Source organism: Athene cunicularia, assembly GCF_003259725.1.
Source record: "Athene cunicularia isolate RWA chromosome 12 unlocalized genomic scaffold, athCun1 chr12_part1, whole genome shotgun sequence".
NCBI lineage: Eukaryota > Metazoa > Chordata > Aves > Strigiformes > Strigidae > Athene > Athene cunicularia.
In genome coordinates this window covers 2,616,125-2,633,084 of record NW_020799116.1, presented here as the reverse complement: position 1 = coordinate 2,633,084, position 16,960 = coordinate 2,616,125, and the positions used below count along the sequence as shown (strand labels likewise).

General features: G+C 43.1%; 1 protein-coding gene across 3 annotated transcripts in view; it reads right to left on the bottom strand.

Annotated features, from left to right (window-relative positions):
• The window catches only part of SLC6A6 (solute carrier family 6 member 6), a 48,918-nt gene that overhangs the window by 22,074 nt on the left and 9,884 nt on the right, over positions 1-16,960 (bottom strand). For all 3 annotated transcript variants that reach the window (XM_026857359.1, XM_026857358.1, XM_026857357.1), the window contains 3 exons: positions 7,037-7,276; positions 6,285-6,419; positions 3,780-4,014 (listed from right to left, as the gene is read on the bottom strand). In XM_026857359.1, coding sequence (XP_026713160.1) covers positions 3,780-4,014; positions 6,285-6,419; positions 7,037-7,265 — 599 coding nt within the window. In that variant the 5' untranslated portion in view covers positions 7,266-7,276. The remainder of the gene's footprint in view (positions 1-3,779; positions 4,015-6,284; positions 6,420-7,036; positions 7,277-16,960) is intronic.

The following is a 16,960-nucleotide window of genomic DNA, read 5'->3' as shown; positions in this document are numbered from 1 at the left end:
CATTTTTGCCGCAGAAGGACTCAACCTGGATATGGGATACCCTGAAAATTCAAGTTCAGGAAGGAGCACAAGCCAGGCTATGCTGGTAGCTCTGCAGTTTTGTTACACAACACACTGCTGCTTAGATTCAGGCAAGCCCGCTCAACTAACGTCATGGCATTTATATACGAAGCTGTTACTAATTCTAATTTATAGCCTTGATGCTGTCGTTAACTGTCAATCATATATAATCAATGGGACAACAGGCTGGGGCCATTTGTTGTAAACATGAGTTCTTGAACCTTGTTGATACACTAATATGTTCTAGTGATGTGCAATATGGAAATGTAATAGGAGCTTTAACTGGCTGTAGAACATAAACAAAAATAAAATTAGGAGAGTTATGCAATCCCTGAAGGATATTCCAGCTCATTAATCAAGCGAATGCAGACAGGACCTTTTGTACCAGGAAAGGCGAAGCACCCTTTCGTGTTGGATGGACAAGAATAACTAACACTGAATCAGTTGTACCAGAATATTAGAAGGAGAATATGAAACAATTTTTAAAACTCAAGTTTGCCCCTAAGGCAGAGACAGCTGCCCTAGATTTTGTTTAGTTTTTGTGTTGCTCCCTTTGGGATTACATGCCATCAGCATGTGATGGTCTTTCTTGGGATTTGAACGAATAAAGTCTGCTGATTACCAAATATTTATAAACACTTGGCCAGCACCAGACAATCAGAGGTTTTGTTCAACCATAATTATCCCATAACACTTATCCCTTATGTATTAATACATGTGTAAGCCTTTAAGGTTTTGGACCTCAAAATAAAATCTTTAGAACTAAGACACGAAGCATGTGATAATACCAAGAGGTAAGTCTCCTGATACAAAGCCAGATTTGCTTAACCCCCTTTTATTGCTGCTCAAGCAAGCATGTGATTTGCACAGAACATTAATTCAAATGAACTGAAATGTCAGGCTGTACTATATGTCCAGCCAGGCTCAGAAGGACACGTGTTATTCAACACGAAGAGGTTAATGCATCAGCGTGGTCAATTGTATCTGGGCAGCATTAGTTTTACAAAGCAGTACTGATGAGGACACGACATAAATGTCCCACAATAAAAATGGCATTGGGTTTCAGAAACCAAATACTCACAAACCCCTGAATTAACTGTGCCACAAAGCAGATGGATATCTTCAGTTAAAGACTATTTATTGACCTGTCCTTTCGATGTGGGTAGCTGCCTGGCTGGCAGCTGGCATTGTCTATGATGGCAAAGTACCTAAAATATCTTCAAATTATTTTTAATTTAAGAACTGTAAAGAATAGTAGCACAGCTGGGGAAAACCTGGGGATACTAAGTGCCTGCACCGTGTGAAAGCTATGCAACTTTAATTACAACAGTTCTGCATGATCTCTGTTCTTACTTTAAGACACCAATAGCTGTTGATGCAGAGAGAACAGCTATTTTTAATACTTCTGTAAGTGCCATGAGTCCCGAAGGCAGCTTGCTCCGTTAAGGGCAGTTTCACTCATGATGAAACAGTGAGCTATGGACAGTATGTCTGTACTAGTAGGATTACGGAGCCAAACTCCTCCCTAGCATGACTCCAGGGAAGAGTTCATTTCATCACGGTTAAAACTGTTATATGAGGACAAAAGTTAAAGTGCCTGCAAAACGCAAGAGAGTTGCCCACACGAGCACTGATCACTGAGCAACCTTTGCTCCATCCAGCTGTGCTACAGAAAGAGAGAGGGCAAGACAGAGGGAAGGGGAAAGTGCTGTGAGGATCAAGGATTTGTCCTCCAGCCTCAGGCACTTCCAGCCTGACTACATCTGTTGGGCTGTGTCTACGGGAGGATTTGGTTCAGCTTGCAGGGGAGTTCTGAGGACAAAAACTTGTTTTCTTTTAGAGGAAAGTTAACTAAAAGCTTCACCCGTAATGTGCTCCCATGGGGACAGGCTCCCTGCCATAAGACCCTTGACCACATACCCGCTGTGTTGTTACACAGAAAGCTCTGGTGTCCCCCGAGGTCCTGGAGCCCCCACTATTTCTTTTACAACCCCTTTTCCAATCCCCAGACCTATTCTCTTTTGCTATGGCATCTTCAGTCCCCTGAAGTGGACATGCCACCTGGGGCTGCAGGGAGACAACTTGGCCCATAAATCTGCGCATTACAGGAGCAGAAGCTTCTGGAGCAGGAAGACAACCCCATGGACACATCAGGAGGCTGCTAAGCCCACGGCTGATCCCAGGTCCAAGAGGACCTGCGAGCAAAATTACTGCACAAAACTGATGATCAACACAGTGCTTTTGAAGTTCTGGGAGAGCAACTCCATTTCAGGGGCAGCACTGTGGACTCATGCTTCTTAGGGAGGCCTTGAGGAGACCTTTGAACATCCTACCAAGCCAGCCACTCATTTGGCTTCAAGGTCCTCAGTCACAAAGGCATGGTGGGAGAATCCAAAGGAGTGACAGTTGCTTCCTATTCTACTACAATTTGCATCTAAATTCCCCTAAAATATCCAAAGGTATCATTTAACAAATTTTTTCCAACTCTCTCCATATTTACATGGGAGGAAGTCACCTGGAAAAGTATCTGCCACTCAGCATGGAAATGCAGTGCTCATGGCACAGTGAAAAGGAGAAAAGGACTGCTCCTACAGCCTGCACCCCCCTCTCACACTGGTCACTGGTGCCTTTTGACAAATCATTCATTATAGATCCAGTCTGCCCTTTGTATTTTGGCTCTTGTGTAACAAATTAATAATTTTCTTTTTTTATATAAACCTAACACATGCCAAATATCTTCAAGCATGAACATCCTTTCTGCAGGGACTATTGGCTGATGCTTCTTTTTAAAAAATAGAGAAATAGGTACAAGTTGATCAGGGACCAATCTGGACTTTAAACATGCTGAAAAAGCCAAGCTGGGCCAGAAACTATTTCTACTGTTAAGTGACCATCTGAGCAAACAAAAAAAAAAAAAATTTCTTCCTATGCTACTTGTAGATCCTTTGGATTTAAGTTTCCCTACAGGTGTCTTCCCCTGCTGCTATGTTTTGATGCCTGTATAAACACACAGAGATTTGAGGTCATACCTGTTCAGAAATCAGGTTATGCAATATAATTTACAACTTGAAAAATAAGAGAGAAATGGGAATAAAGAGTTTAGGCCTGATGAAATGAAGGCATCTGGCAAAGCAGTCTCCTTAGGGACTGCAGAGAAAAATGATGTAACAAAGATGACCTGAGAAACCCAGAGTACAGGACAACGTCCACCACCTCTGTCAGTTTTATTGCTGAGGTCAATGCCTTGTCTCATTGTCAGACTGATAAGAGATGTGTTATAACTTCACAGAGTGTACTGGAAATGTTAACAGCTGGGGAAGAGGGAGAAGCAACCACAAAGGTGGTGATTTGTCACTGTTTCCACTCTAAATCCCTGCTGTCACAGCATCTGAAATTACTTCTTTTCTCATGCTGCATTCAGAGAATCCCAACCAAGAAGGAAACAAGTTTTCTTCCAAACCAGAAGTTGTGCTGGGCTCCCTGTAAGCTCTAGGATGAACGCAGTTACATATCTAACACCTTCCTCCACCACTCCCAGACTTCCCAGTCTGTCTCAAGATGGGTGAGAACCGGTAGCAAACACAGGTCAAACAACTGACACCCAAAGTAATGCTCTTTTCCTATGTAACATTACCCACAGGGCTTCCATAAAATCCCAGGCCTGATCTCTGGCATGCCACTGAAATGTCCCAAAGACACCAGGAAGAGGGTGTACTTACTCCCAGAACTCCGTGACAGGAGAGGTGAAGTTAGTGGCATTCAGTGATATCCAGAGTGTTTTGTTCTTCCTGAGAGTGTCTTCCACGCAGGTCGGCGTGTTCCACTTCTGGTGGCAGTGTGCCCACGGCAGGACGCTCTGGAATGACTGGAACAGGTAGTAGAGTCCCCAGGCCAGGATCACGATGTAGTACACATTCAGAAGGGACACAATCACTATGGAAGCATAACCAATTCCTGACGGGAGAGGGAGAGAAAAAAAACACATGCAGGTGTGACACACGCCTCTTGCTAGGGCGCCTTGTGATCTCGTGGAGCTGGTGCTATTCCCACTGCGTTGTGGACTCATATCCTGCTCTACCACACTGTTTATGGAAACTCAGTGCAACTCAACTCAATCTGACATAAGCACAGACCTGCCACCATCTCTACAGAGCTGGCACTCAGGGCTGAGTTTCTGGTTGGGGTTTGCTGACATTGGAGGGGAGGTCTGCAGCATGGTACTACCCAATTTAACACTAACCCAGCTATTTCAAGTTTTAGTAGAAGGAAGTCAAGGCATCATGCTTTGCTTATTTGGGAGCTACACCACCTCACTTCTTAAGCACCTACGTGGGCAACCTCATTCTTGTCACACTGTCCCCCAAGCCAGCTTCCTCGGAGGCAGCTCGGCTGGGCAGCCCCTGCACCACTCAGCGACTGGCTCGGCTCAGCCTATTGTGCAAAAAAAAAAAAAAAAAAAAAAAAAATTGAGTAAGTCAAAAAGGAAAATTCCAAAGCTGTCAATAACAAAGCTGCTGTTTCTGCCCCAATTTCACTTGTTCAAAGGAAGCATGATATTTTTTTTGTAGCTGTTATGGTTAATTAGATCAATGTTTAACTCTGCTATCAATATTTGACGATAAAAAATGTTCCCTGTTTGTTTTTAAAAGCAGGGTCATGGGCAGATAAGGGTGAGTCCTACATGACTTCGGGAGGTGGCAGAATGCTGTTCTGGTGCAGGCTTTAATTAAAATACACAGCTGTTCTCCTGAGTCTGGTATCTCTCTCCTAGCTCGGCAGTTTAGCTCTACTGGCAGATTTATATTACATCTTAAGTCAGAAGCAGTCACTATTTTTTTAGATGAAAGGACTCTGAAAACCCTCATCTACTGAAAATCTTTTAGCTCCAAAAAGCTTCCAAAGTTGTCATTTAGGAATAACAGGGGGGAAAAAAAAAAAGATATTTCCTTTAAAAACTTAGAGCAAATTCTTACATGAGGAAGAAAAGCCTACAAGGTTCCCTTTAACATCACTCTGCTGGCTACCCTAGCACCTGGGATACCTGCCTCATATTTTACAATTTCAAACCTTATTGCAGCAGGAGTCTTTACCACCAGAGATTATTTTTATACCAGGTGAAAACAAGCACAGCAACTATTATTTATTCTGTACAGCTGCATTTCATTCTGGATACACAGCTCGTCACATTATTAGAGCTACAATTTCTCTTTATGGATGCCTGGGAGATTGCTATTTAAACAAGGAATGTTCCTTCCTCCTCCTCCTAAAAAAAAAAAAAAAAAAAAGACTTCATAAAAGTGGGAGGAGGAGGAAGAAAATGGAGCTAAAACAGCACAATTACATCAACTTCAGCTGTGTTCAGAGTATTAGGTGGGAGTGTGAGCCAGGGAGAAAGCCCCCACTTCTGCTTGGGGTGACATAAGGGAAGAGAAATGCCTGGAACAGCAACAGTGGCAGAGCTAGAGACACGTCAGTGTGAAGTGCCCACTCTTTCCAAATGGGATTTGAAGAGTGCTGCTCTGTTTAGTGCAATTATTCCAAACGACTCTGCCAGTGCTGTCCCGCTGTAAAGGGTAATTTATTCACAAAGATGGGCATCCTTGGTAATTTTGCTAACCTGGCTTTTCCTTTTTCATCTTAATTCACTTCCAGAGCAACATTTGTATAATTCATTTGAGCAGTGAGTGATTCTTCACTCACCAGCAAAGGCCCTTCAAGAACATCAGACCATCATGCCTGGTTGCCAGGACCTGCTCAGTTATGACAAAAGTCCTGTTCCTGAATCCTACCCAAAAATGCTGTCCAGGTTTTGGCTGTGTCAGTAACAGACAGATGATGCCAATGATAAGCTTTCATATGGCAGAAGGACTTTGACTTCCAGACCAGAATAATAATTTAAAGAGGCTTTCAGTAAGGCCATCTAGCCTTCTGAAACAAGACTTTCTCTGATACCTGTGAACAAAATGTGCAATCGCCTTTCTAAGGTGTAATATGCAATTTCTTTCCTGCTTATCAGCAGTTTTGCCAGTTAACAAGATGATAGCATCAAAATCAATACCTTTCTTTGTCCTTCAGACTCTCTGACTTCTACCTTTCCAGGAACCAATATCATACCTCAATTACTACAACAAATAGCTGAATTAATGGACATGAGGGGAACAGTGTTGCTGCATATGGTTTACAGAGGTGTCTTGAAGCAGTAAAGCACAACAAGATGTACTAACCAGTGAAAATAGGGCAGATCTTTTCCCAGCATGTAATTCCACCTTCAGAGGTATACTGTCCTAGCACCACCTCCAGGAAAAACACGGGAAGACCTCCCCCAAACAGGAAAATGAAATAAGGTATAAGAAATGCACCTGTTGAGAAAATACCATAGCACAGAATTGAGATTAAGTGGGTGACTTTACACAAGATAGTCTAAAAAGTGTTAACAGAAATATATAAACAAAGAAACATATTTGCTACTTTAATATCAGTATACAATAATCTTATTCTGGAGTATTTTTGCTCATACTCAAACTCTGCAAGTGGAATGGGTATATTAAGATGGAAAGGGCATTTTCTTACCTTTTTAAAATGAAAATCTGCAATAACAATGGGGTTATGTACACAACAGTTTCACATGGCTCAGAATGCTCTTGTTCTGAAATCCACTCATCTGAAATCCTACTAGTCTATATTAACAGTGTACCTTATGGTTAAAACTCAGACTCAATTGTAGCAGAAGTAAAAGAGCAGAAAAGGTTCATTAATATAAAATTTTAAATTGCTGTTGTTTTTTCATAACTAAGTTTTAACAAAAAAAAATTAAAAATAACACAAAATAAAGTAATAAATCTCTCCCAAAGACTGGTGAGGAAGGCAGAAAACAGATGTCTGATTATTCTTTTCAAAAATCGGATGAAGGCACTGAAAAAGAGTAAGCATAAGGCAGACAGATTGATTCATGAGAATGAAATAAAGAAATACTCACCTCCGCCATTTTTGTAGCAGAGATACGGAAACCGCCAGACATTGCCTAAACCAATAAATCCACCAGCCACGGACAGCAGAAAGTCAATCTTGCTCGCCCACTTCTCCCGCTGGGGCGGCTTTCCTTCTGCCTCATCCTCAGGCCGTGTCCCCGGGCTCTTGCCGGGGGAAGGTTTGAGGATGTCCTTGTGGAAATCTTTCAAGCACTGAAGCTTTTCCTTTGTTGCCATATTTCTGCTTTCTACATAGAAAAAAAGAAATTATCCTGGGTTTATTAAACAGTCTTTACTGGTAGAGCTCTCTAACACTGCAACAACTGTTTAAGCAAATACACTCCATAAAAATCAGTGCTGTTTATCAAGCTGAGCTATGAAAATACATCTACCTTCACTGACCAGGAGAGCCAAACCACCCCGGACTCTGCAGTCACCTCTCTGCGGGCAATGCCACGTAGGGGATAGCGAAGCTTTGACAGCGCTGCCTACCTGCTGCCTGCAGGCACAAGGTGTGTAAGGACTGCACAATGCATCAGCAAATGGTGTTACTGAGCAAGTATCTCGTGCTGTTTCCATGCCCATAATAAGATACAAATCACTGCATCTGATTCCTTCCCAAACATTTAAGTGAAATACAGCAGAACAGTAAATCTCACCTTTCCAGATAAAACCTATTCCTCTATCTCCCAATAACCTGAATCATCCTGTATCATTTATTGCCTGCAATTTCCTTTCCCTGAAGTATTATAAAGCTCTCAGAAAACTACACATTCATAAAAACTGGAATGGAAAGTCATCTGTTCTAATCAACCTGCAGGAACTGAAGGAATCTTTTCAGTTTATTCCATTTTCATAACTGCACTCTTTTCCCTCGACATCAATAAAGGGACAAAAATAAACCTTTATATTCAATTATTGTCTTATATGCACCTATGCAATTGAACAGTTTGCCCAGAATGATGGCTTCTTCGTTAATTAAAAAGTCGATGGCATGAGTCACCTGATGCAAAACCCAAAGCATATTAAACCATAGCTGGTTTTATAAATTATATATATCATTTATGATGTTCAAAAAAACAGTATCACAAAGACTTACTCTAACATAAAGTGCCTTTTTATCCAGGGTTTGCTAATGAAAACAATTTAGGAACAACTTGTAGCTTTTATGTTAACTCAGATCTCCAGCATATGAGGCCAATTCATTCCCCACATAACCCAAGTGACTTTAGCTGGATCTGACTGGTTATTTTTGCATGGTGTTTTGAGACTGAAAAGCACATGAAATTTTCACCAGAACCAGGCGAACCAGCAAGTTTATTCCAGACCACAACCATTCTCTGCTTGTACATGTCATTACTGGTGCACAGTCGTAAAAAAATCAGGCTACAGATTATCCCATTTGATAGCTGCAAGCTTCCCTTGTAGCTGCTTGCTGGTTTTGATCCCTAACCTGATACAGCTTGTGGCAGTGACCTGAAACCTGAGTTGACATTAGCTCTGCAGGAAGTTTTTAATTCGAACATGATTTTGAGATAGATATGCATCACTGTACCCGTAAATCTTTCCATCCACCACGGAAAGTTTCAGAAGGCTAACAGTTTTGCCAACCACAGCAGCTCGGGTATTCGCCCTGCTGACATACTGGTGGCCTCTGCAAAGCAGCTATTGCGACAGCAGTCGCCTATCAGGCCTTGATCTAAAAAGGGACTTTAATCTACACAATGCTAACCGTTATGACTTTCTACCGTTTTTTGAAAAAGGCCACTGCTGGCTGCACAGAGGTGACAGGAGCAACTGCAATACTCCTGACCAACAGCAGAGAGAGCTCATAGAAGGAGAAAGTTAATCACAGGGTGATGGGTCATCGCCACCCACTGTATGGGTGTGAGGGCAGGACACATATTCCCCTACAATATCTCCTACTGATTGCTGTTAGAGACTTGGTATGGGAAAAAGTAGTGTAGTAACTGAATAAAAACGATAGAGCCAGCTCTACGACAGCCTTTAGGCACCTAGTTGCTTTGGGGAACTAATCACAATAGCTAACTTGTGTTCCTAGTACCATGCACGGAGATTAATGGGGGTGCCTCCAAGAGGGATTCGCAGTAGTCCTAACCTCCCCAGGACATCTGTATCTCCCTCCAAGCCCCAAACAGGTACCACCCTGCATCATCCCCTGGAGTCATCTCTTGAGGGAGAAAGAAAAAAAAAAAAAAAAAAAAAAAAAACTTTTCTTCCAACAGGTACCTACAAGGTGGCTGATGTCCTGTTCTCACTGCAGCAGCAACCAGGCATGGAGAACGCCCAACTTCACTTTCTTTAGCTATTTGTGCTGCTTGAATCCCTATCTTTCATCTTGCTGGAGAATGTCATAACCATCAGGCAACAGGCTATTCTGGGCTGAGGAATGGAGGGCATTCGGGCTGTCTCTCATGGAAGCTGTTGTACACAGGGGTTATTACTGAAACACTCATCAACAGGGGAAGAAAGTGTGCAAGAGAGTAACTCAGTATTTAGGGTACACTCTTGTTTTTCAGACCATTTTTTGGTGAACTGCTGGGACAGCCATTAACCTGCTTAACAGGGCACAGAGATGTATGGATTTGGAGATCCCCGCAGGCTTAAGGTTTTGAAATAGGAACATAACTGCTCCCCGTGGGGACTGATACTAGAAATACCCCGAAACAGAACACTGGGCACACGGGCTACCTTTATGTCAAAAAAAATGAGGGGACCTACAGACATTAGCCACCTCCGAGATTAAAAACTCTTCCAGGATCACAATTTTTTGCAATCTACTTTCATCTTGCGACACAGAGTTCTTTGTTTTTCTGCCAGCTCTAATCTTTTTGCCTGCAGATTTACTTTGACCCAGGTGTTACTCAGTTCTAACCAGAGTTTGCAAGCCTGACCAATGGATTGGATTCTGTAAACTCTAGCTCTCCCTGGGACAAGATGATCACCCCGTGGTTTGTCCTAATGAGCTGCACACAAAGTGTGAAACAGTGCCTTTTCAGCTCCTACTTCATAACTTTGTGGGACTGCCTTTTAAAAAGGGATTTTTAATTTGTCTTAAGATACCTCAAATGAACGGTCATGCTTGAAAACCTAATTATTGAGTGTAAACTTTGTTTCAGCCTTAGCTGGAGTGTGAAGATGGGATCCTGATCTTTCCCTTAGCCCACCAATGACAAATCCTCAAGGGTCACGCTTGCTTTTTGGGGTGCCAGGAGATGGACCACCACAACTCTGTTGCAAGTCACCAGCTCTTGCTAGTGGGGCACAGTACAGTACCTGTCCAACCCCTGCACAAAACTGGTAACAGCCCAGTTTTACTGCGTATCTCTTATCTAGTCTTGCTAAAATCCCAATTGTGTTCCAAGGGCCGGCAGCTGTGGCTGGCAGGCACGTACTGTCGACCAGTACCATAGGAATTGACGTTAAGAGGCCACCTGGGACTGTGGTCCCAGCCCATGTCACGTTCAAGGGATGTCGGATTTATCCCCCTTTGCTGCCAACCATTGGTGTCCACCCAGCCATTCCCAATTACAGGAACTGTCTACAAAGGCTGCAAGGGTGGGGGGTACAGGCGATTCTCCTTGGCGAAGAAAAGCCAAGAAAATCAAGTTTGTTTAGTGAAAGGCATTGTCTTTTTCCTTAATGGGGTTGGAGTTTCATTTCCTTTAGTTATGTCCCACTGGGTGAGGTTAAAATATCTCTTAAGGGAAATAGTCTGACAGAGATGCTGAAACAATATGTTGTCACCGCCCAGGTCAGAACCGGAGAATAATAGGTTATTTTTACTGTATCACTTAGTGGGGATGGTATCCGAGATCTAAGTCCATCTGATTCCCCCAAGGAAATATATTGTAAGAAAATGCTCTTACAACCACATAGTCCAAAAGGAGCAACCCAAGTCTGAGGCATATGTCTGCCTCCTGGAGACACATGTCTGCCTTTCAGGAGCCACATCTGCCTGTGAGAGTACCCCCTCCAGGAAGCTTCGGATGGCCCCAGGAAGCTCTGGCTTCATCTGATGAACTTAATACAGATAAATAAAAAGCAGCAGTCAAGTCTCCCATTTACAGTGTGCTACTAGGCTGAGTCCAGCCAAACAGCTACAGCCTGATCCGAAAGCAAGAGGAAAAAGGATCCAGACTGGGCCAGGCCCAGGATCTGCTCTCACATGCACGGGTACAAACCCTGATTCACTGAGGATGAAGGTATTGATCGTCAAATTGATGCTGATAAAACGTGGAAAAATAGCACAAGGGAGCAAGCACAGGTGCTTTGCACTTCTCAAGCATCCACTCCCTGGTGTGGCCTGGAGCACCTCAAGGGCTCCTCTCCTTCTGCAGGAGAATCTGCATCTATCCCTTGTGGCTGGTGGACAGATTTCCTTACGTGAAATACCTCTGCAATAACCCAAACTTACTGCCCCCCGTGACTGATTACTCTTAGGCGCGCAGCTGAAAATACCAAAAGATTAGCCACAAGCAGAGCGCTTTCGCAGCCAACCCAGCTTGGGCCATCTACTGTGCTACAGCTATCGTCTCTTTGCACGTACAGCCTGTACCTCAGATAACCCATACCCTTTACAGAACATGGGCATTGAAATGTAATCCTTCATAACATGCAAAAAATGAAGGGTAGGGGATGGGGGAGGCACTGGGCAGAGGGATCAGACGATGAGAGATGCAGATGGGGGAAAGCCATCAGGACCCGCTGGTTGTCGGAACAGACACAACTCACGTTACGGCTGAACCACTGATTTTTTTCTGACAGACAACCCATGGATTACACATCTGAAAATACACTGTTCAGTTTCTGCTTTGGGATTACAGTAATGATCTGCTCCGAGCTTCTTACAGCCAGAGACAGGTGACCAACACAGGGTAACACCTTCCAGGAGAAGCCCTGAAGACAAATTCATCATGGATGCTACCTCGCTTAATAATCTTTAAAAGTCAAGTCTTCAAAACAATGGTTTTCCAACTGCTGATGGAGACACGAAAATCAAAGTCTGCCTGTACACACAAATATGTATTTGTAAATATTTACACATGCTAAAATGCATGCCTTGTCTTGCGTCTGAAGACCAGAAACCACAGCAAAGGAGCTACTTCTTTTTTGGTCAGTGCACATGGACTTTGAATAGGGATCCAACACACTGGATTGCTGACTAGCACCATAACTCAACATTTGTTTTCTAGATTCTTCTTCTGTTAGAGAACTAAAAGCAAAGTACGTCCTCAGAGTGTCTCTGACCTTGCTGGGAATGCTGCCTGAGGAATGACTGTACTGCAGATTTTATGGACTATTTTTGCAGTGTGATGTGTACCACCACTACTTTTGCTTTCAAGGACCCTTTTCAACTGAGTTCAGCCTGTGTATTCTGTATGTCTTCATCTTCTCAGTGCTCTCTCCTCTTCTGTCTCAATAACTTCTGAAAGAAATCTGTTTATCACATTATAATTAATTTTTTTAACCCTGCTTAAGCTCACTGCCTCCTTAGACACTACCATCTCTCTTATTTTTCTTCCATTTTTTTCTTTTGTATCTTGGAAATTTAAGTCAACCTTCTTTAAAAAATTGAGCTTTCCTAGATCTGCCAATCCATTTGCGGGTTGGTTCTTTTTAAAATTATTATTTGATATTCATATTCATGAATATTTCAAAATCAGCTGCCCTGATTGCTCGATTAGAGCTGCTCTTCAAATAAGCAGCTCCTACTCTCATTGAGAGCAATGGAAAAGCTGCTATTGATTTCAACAGTAGTAGGATCAGGTCCCGAATAAAACTGCATTTATTATGTTTGGCTCATTTCCTAGGATTACTTGGAACTTTGAAAGCTGTAATTCTTGATGTTGACAGCTTTCCCTCCCTCCTGGAGCGGTGTGGTTAAGCCAATCAATACACGATTAAAATAAACAGCCCCTTGATCAAACTTATGGCTTCAGTGCAAGTCTTTCTGATCTGCAGAAGAAAAAGCCTTTATGTCTGGCAGCCCTCGAGGCCACACCAGTATCCAAAGAGCACCTGACATCATTTATCGTCCCTAACTCATATCCAAGTTCTTTCTGCTTCGTTGAACAAGATACCTACATTTTCTGAAAAATAATACCGCTCCCTTTATTGCACACATTGCCTCTCTTCTTAAAAATGCCTATAAAAATCCCCTGAACTACATCTTACTCTTCTCTTTGTCTTTAATGGACTCCTCTTTTTCTGATTACTTTTCCCTGGGTATGGGTAGTAATCTAAACATCTATCCATTTGTCCTTTCTTCTTTCTCAGTTTTCCCTCCAACTTTTGCCATCTCCCTTCTCACTTTTTCATCATTTACTTTTTTTTTCACTATGACACTTTTTTTAGTCTTCTAAGATTCACTGGAAAACCTGCTATTGAAAATTTTCTAGGAGCAAAATGTACTCCTTTATGAAGCTGAAGTCTATCCTGAAAGGGAAGCCTACAGCTTAATGCAATTTCTTTCACCAGTTGTGGTCTGGACAAAAGGTATCTTTTTTTCTCCACATGCTTTTTTCTTGCTGGTGTTTCCATTCATGCTCTTCGAATGCTTCAAATAGGTACCATGTCACAGCACAGAGCTGTTATAAAATCCTGCATCTTTGCTCAGATTTCAGCAGCAGAAAATCTGCAGTCACGCAATACTCTAGATGCTCATTTTATTCTACTTATTTATGTGAAAGAACAAAGCAGTTACAACTAAATCCGGACCGGGAGGAAATCAGAAACTCGTTTCCCATTGTGTGGGGTAGAAAGGAGAACGAATCTCCACAAAGTCCAATGGATTTCAGAGGGAACAGGACCCTGGCCCTCACCACAAGGGCTGAAGCAAAGGTGATGCTTCCCAGCCTCAGAGGGACGGAGCCCGATTCCCCAGGGAGATGGCCCAGGGCAGCCCTGGCCCCCAGCAGCGGTCAGTGAGGAAGAGCACGGGATGCAGCGAAGCAGAGGACTGGCACGCAGCATCACACTGGTTACGACTCCATCCTGCTGAAATCCTCTGTGGGCACAGTGTCTCCTGTGCACCAGTGAGAAACCAAGCATCCTCCGCCAGAGAGCTGTGGTCCTCCTGCTCTGTCCCCTACTCGAAGAAGCCCAAGGGCAACTCTTGCAAAGAGGACCAGAGGGAAGGAGAGTGTGAAAGCAAGGGTTGGCAGAGGCAGGGAGAGTGAAGGGAAACCGCTCATTCCTCGTACACTGTCCTGGTGATTACGTACAGGAGAACATCCAGTTAACACTTGGTTTTGTTCATGTGAAGCCAATTGCTGACCTAATTTAATGTCTCCGGGTGTGCCAGCTAACAGCCTCCTGACTGTCAATAAGCTGGAAAGAAGCACCAGCTCCCTGCTGCCTTCCCCGCGTGCTCCCTCTGCTGTACCAGCTCTCCCATTGTGAAGGTGAAAAAACGTTAAATTCACCAGGTGACACCACCTCTCGAGGCCGTCATCTTTAAGAGAGCACCCTTGACAAAATGCAAGAGTATATCCAAGTGGCGTGGCAGGGTGATGGCTTTCCAAAGGAGATGGGCATTGTCAAAGAAGATTCAGGGAGCTGTGCACATTCTTGACTCTTCAATCACCTTGTATCCTGCAGTTATACAACTTCTGACCAAAGGAATGAGCATTTTCATACACTGTTTTTGATTCTGAGGGTCTGCTCTCGAGTGGATTGCAATTCTCTAGTAAACCAGATTTAGTTAAACTAGTTCTACTGCCACAAATAAACCACAACAAAATCTATAAGGGATGTCCCTCATCCTGCTATAAAAAAGGCAAAAACCTTAAAGCCCACAAAGCTTAGGAACTTAAATAGTCAGTGGTGTGCACTGTGTCTATTGAATTTTTTGCATGTGATTAATAACGTATTGATTCTCTGTGACACATCTGCAAGGCACTTGCAACACATGTTAATGTCAAACAGCAATCTCTGTGCTACGGCAACTGAGCAGTGCCCCAGTGCGGGGGAGAGAAACAATAAAGTAGCCATTTAGTGAAGCAAACGTGCAATAAAAGGTACGAATTCATTATTTCAAAGTTATTTTTTTTTCTTGGGAATAAATCATTCCACCTTCACCTGCTTTTTCAACTAATTCTAAATTTAGCCTTAAGTTTACTGAGTTTACTAATGGTAGTGTTCAGGGCTTTCTCATAATTGAAGATTTTTTTCAGTATGTTTCAGTACTGTTTCAGTATGTTTTCCAACTAAGTAAAAACCAGATCTATGTATAAGATTATGTGTTTTTGGAAAAACAAGCCATGTTTTCCATATCCACCGATGGCTTTGATCAGCTTTGTAACCAGGCTGTTGCCATACCTGCCTAGGCCACCTCCACACAAAGATGGAGTTGTGGTTTTATTGCCTCTATCCATTCATCTTAACTTAAACAATAACTGATTTCTATCCCACCTGTGGCAGCTGTTTAAACATGTCATACAGTACCTTATTCCCACAAATCTAGATCCCAACACCATCGGTGGAGGAGAATAATCCTTTCTTCTTTGTTCCTTTGCCCCATCTGCATAACACCTGATTTTTTTTTTTTTCTAGAATACATTAATGGAAGGAAGAGTTGTGCAACACAGCACTGTGGGTGGAAAATGGCCAGCCAACTTGTACCAGGAAAACAGCTCTTACACACCCGCCATCAGCAATGTTAGCCCCGTTACAGGGCTATAAAGTCTGGGAAGGTTACAAAGCCCTGAGCACAGACCCACAAAGTCTAAAACTTAATAAGTGAGCTACTTTTGATTTCGGTCTTGATTTTTCCTCCAGGCTGGCAATAATCATCAGCAAAAGTACGATTCAGTGACAGGAATGAGCTGCAGACTTTTAAGATGAGGAGCTAAGGTGAAGCAACGACCTTTGCCACCAAATTGTGGTACTCGGGTGACTTCGGGGCTCAGCCAGGGCACTGCTGCTCACAGGCCTTCAGCCATCAGAGATTTCCTAAGCACCCCGATGTTTAATTTACTGTTGTTGTTTTCTTTCCTTCAAGAAAAAAAACTGGAACAGAAACTTTAACCATATGAAGTTTCGCACAGGAAATGAAATCGAAACTACTGATAAAGCAGAGCAAAACGGGAGGGGTGGGGGTGTCTGCAGAGGATATACTAAAAGAAGAAGTGGCAAGATGATGAACAAGCTCACAGAGAGCGCAACTCTGCAAAACAGGTCAGTGAGCTGTAGACTTTCACACACACACACACCAAAAAAAAAAAAGCGAAGCTGTGTAGACACTATGGTGTTTATTTGCTTTTATGCAGCTGGTGCCAGGTGCTGCCTTGCCCCGCTGGACACTGGCACATTTTGTTTAATCCCAGAACAACCCTGGCTTGGTCTCTGGCTGCAGCTCTGTTCCCTGAGTTTCCATGGCTGGCCAGGGCCACTCGCCACGCTCCTGGAGGGCTCAGTTTCAGAAGGAATACTGCTATGTCCTGCAGGCCTCTCAATAAGCCTCATTTGATCGAAAGTCACCAATTTTTTATCACTACCCATCTGTTTTGAAGGTCTGAGTTGGAAGTAAAACCTTTGGCAGAGACCACTAAACTAAAATGCTTTTAAATATCACATGATCGAGGCCGATTCCCATCAGAGGTGTATTTTCACTTCACTTTTGCCACAGACTTCTGACGTGAGCTCTCATAGATGGGGAGCTGCGCTCATTTTTATGTCAAGAGATATGAAAACCAAATAACACTAGAACAGACCTCACTTCTCCACGGAAATGAACACATAAACCACTTCTGCATACCACAGTCTGCAAAGTGCAGGGCACACACCAAGCACAAACAAAACCCTGATCCCACACACTACTTGGACAGAAGCCCCACCAAATTCACCCTGGAATTGCTGCCTCCGAAGGGAATTTTGTAAGAGCATGGCTGATTCCAATACAAGAAACA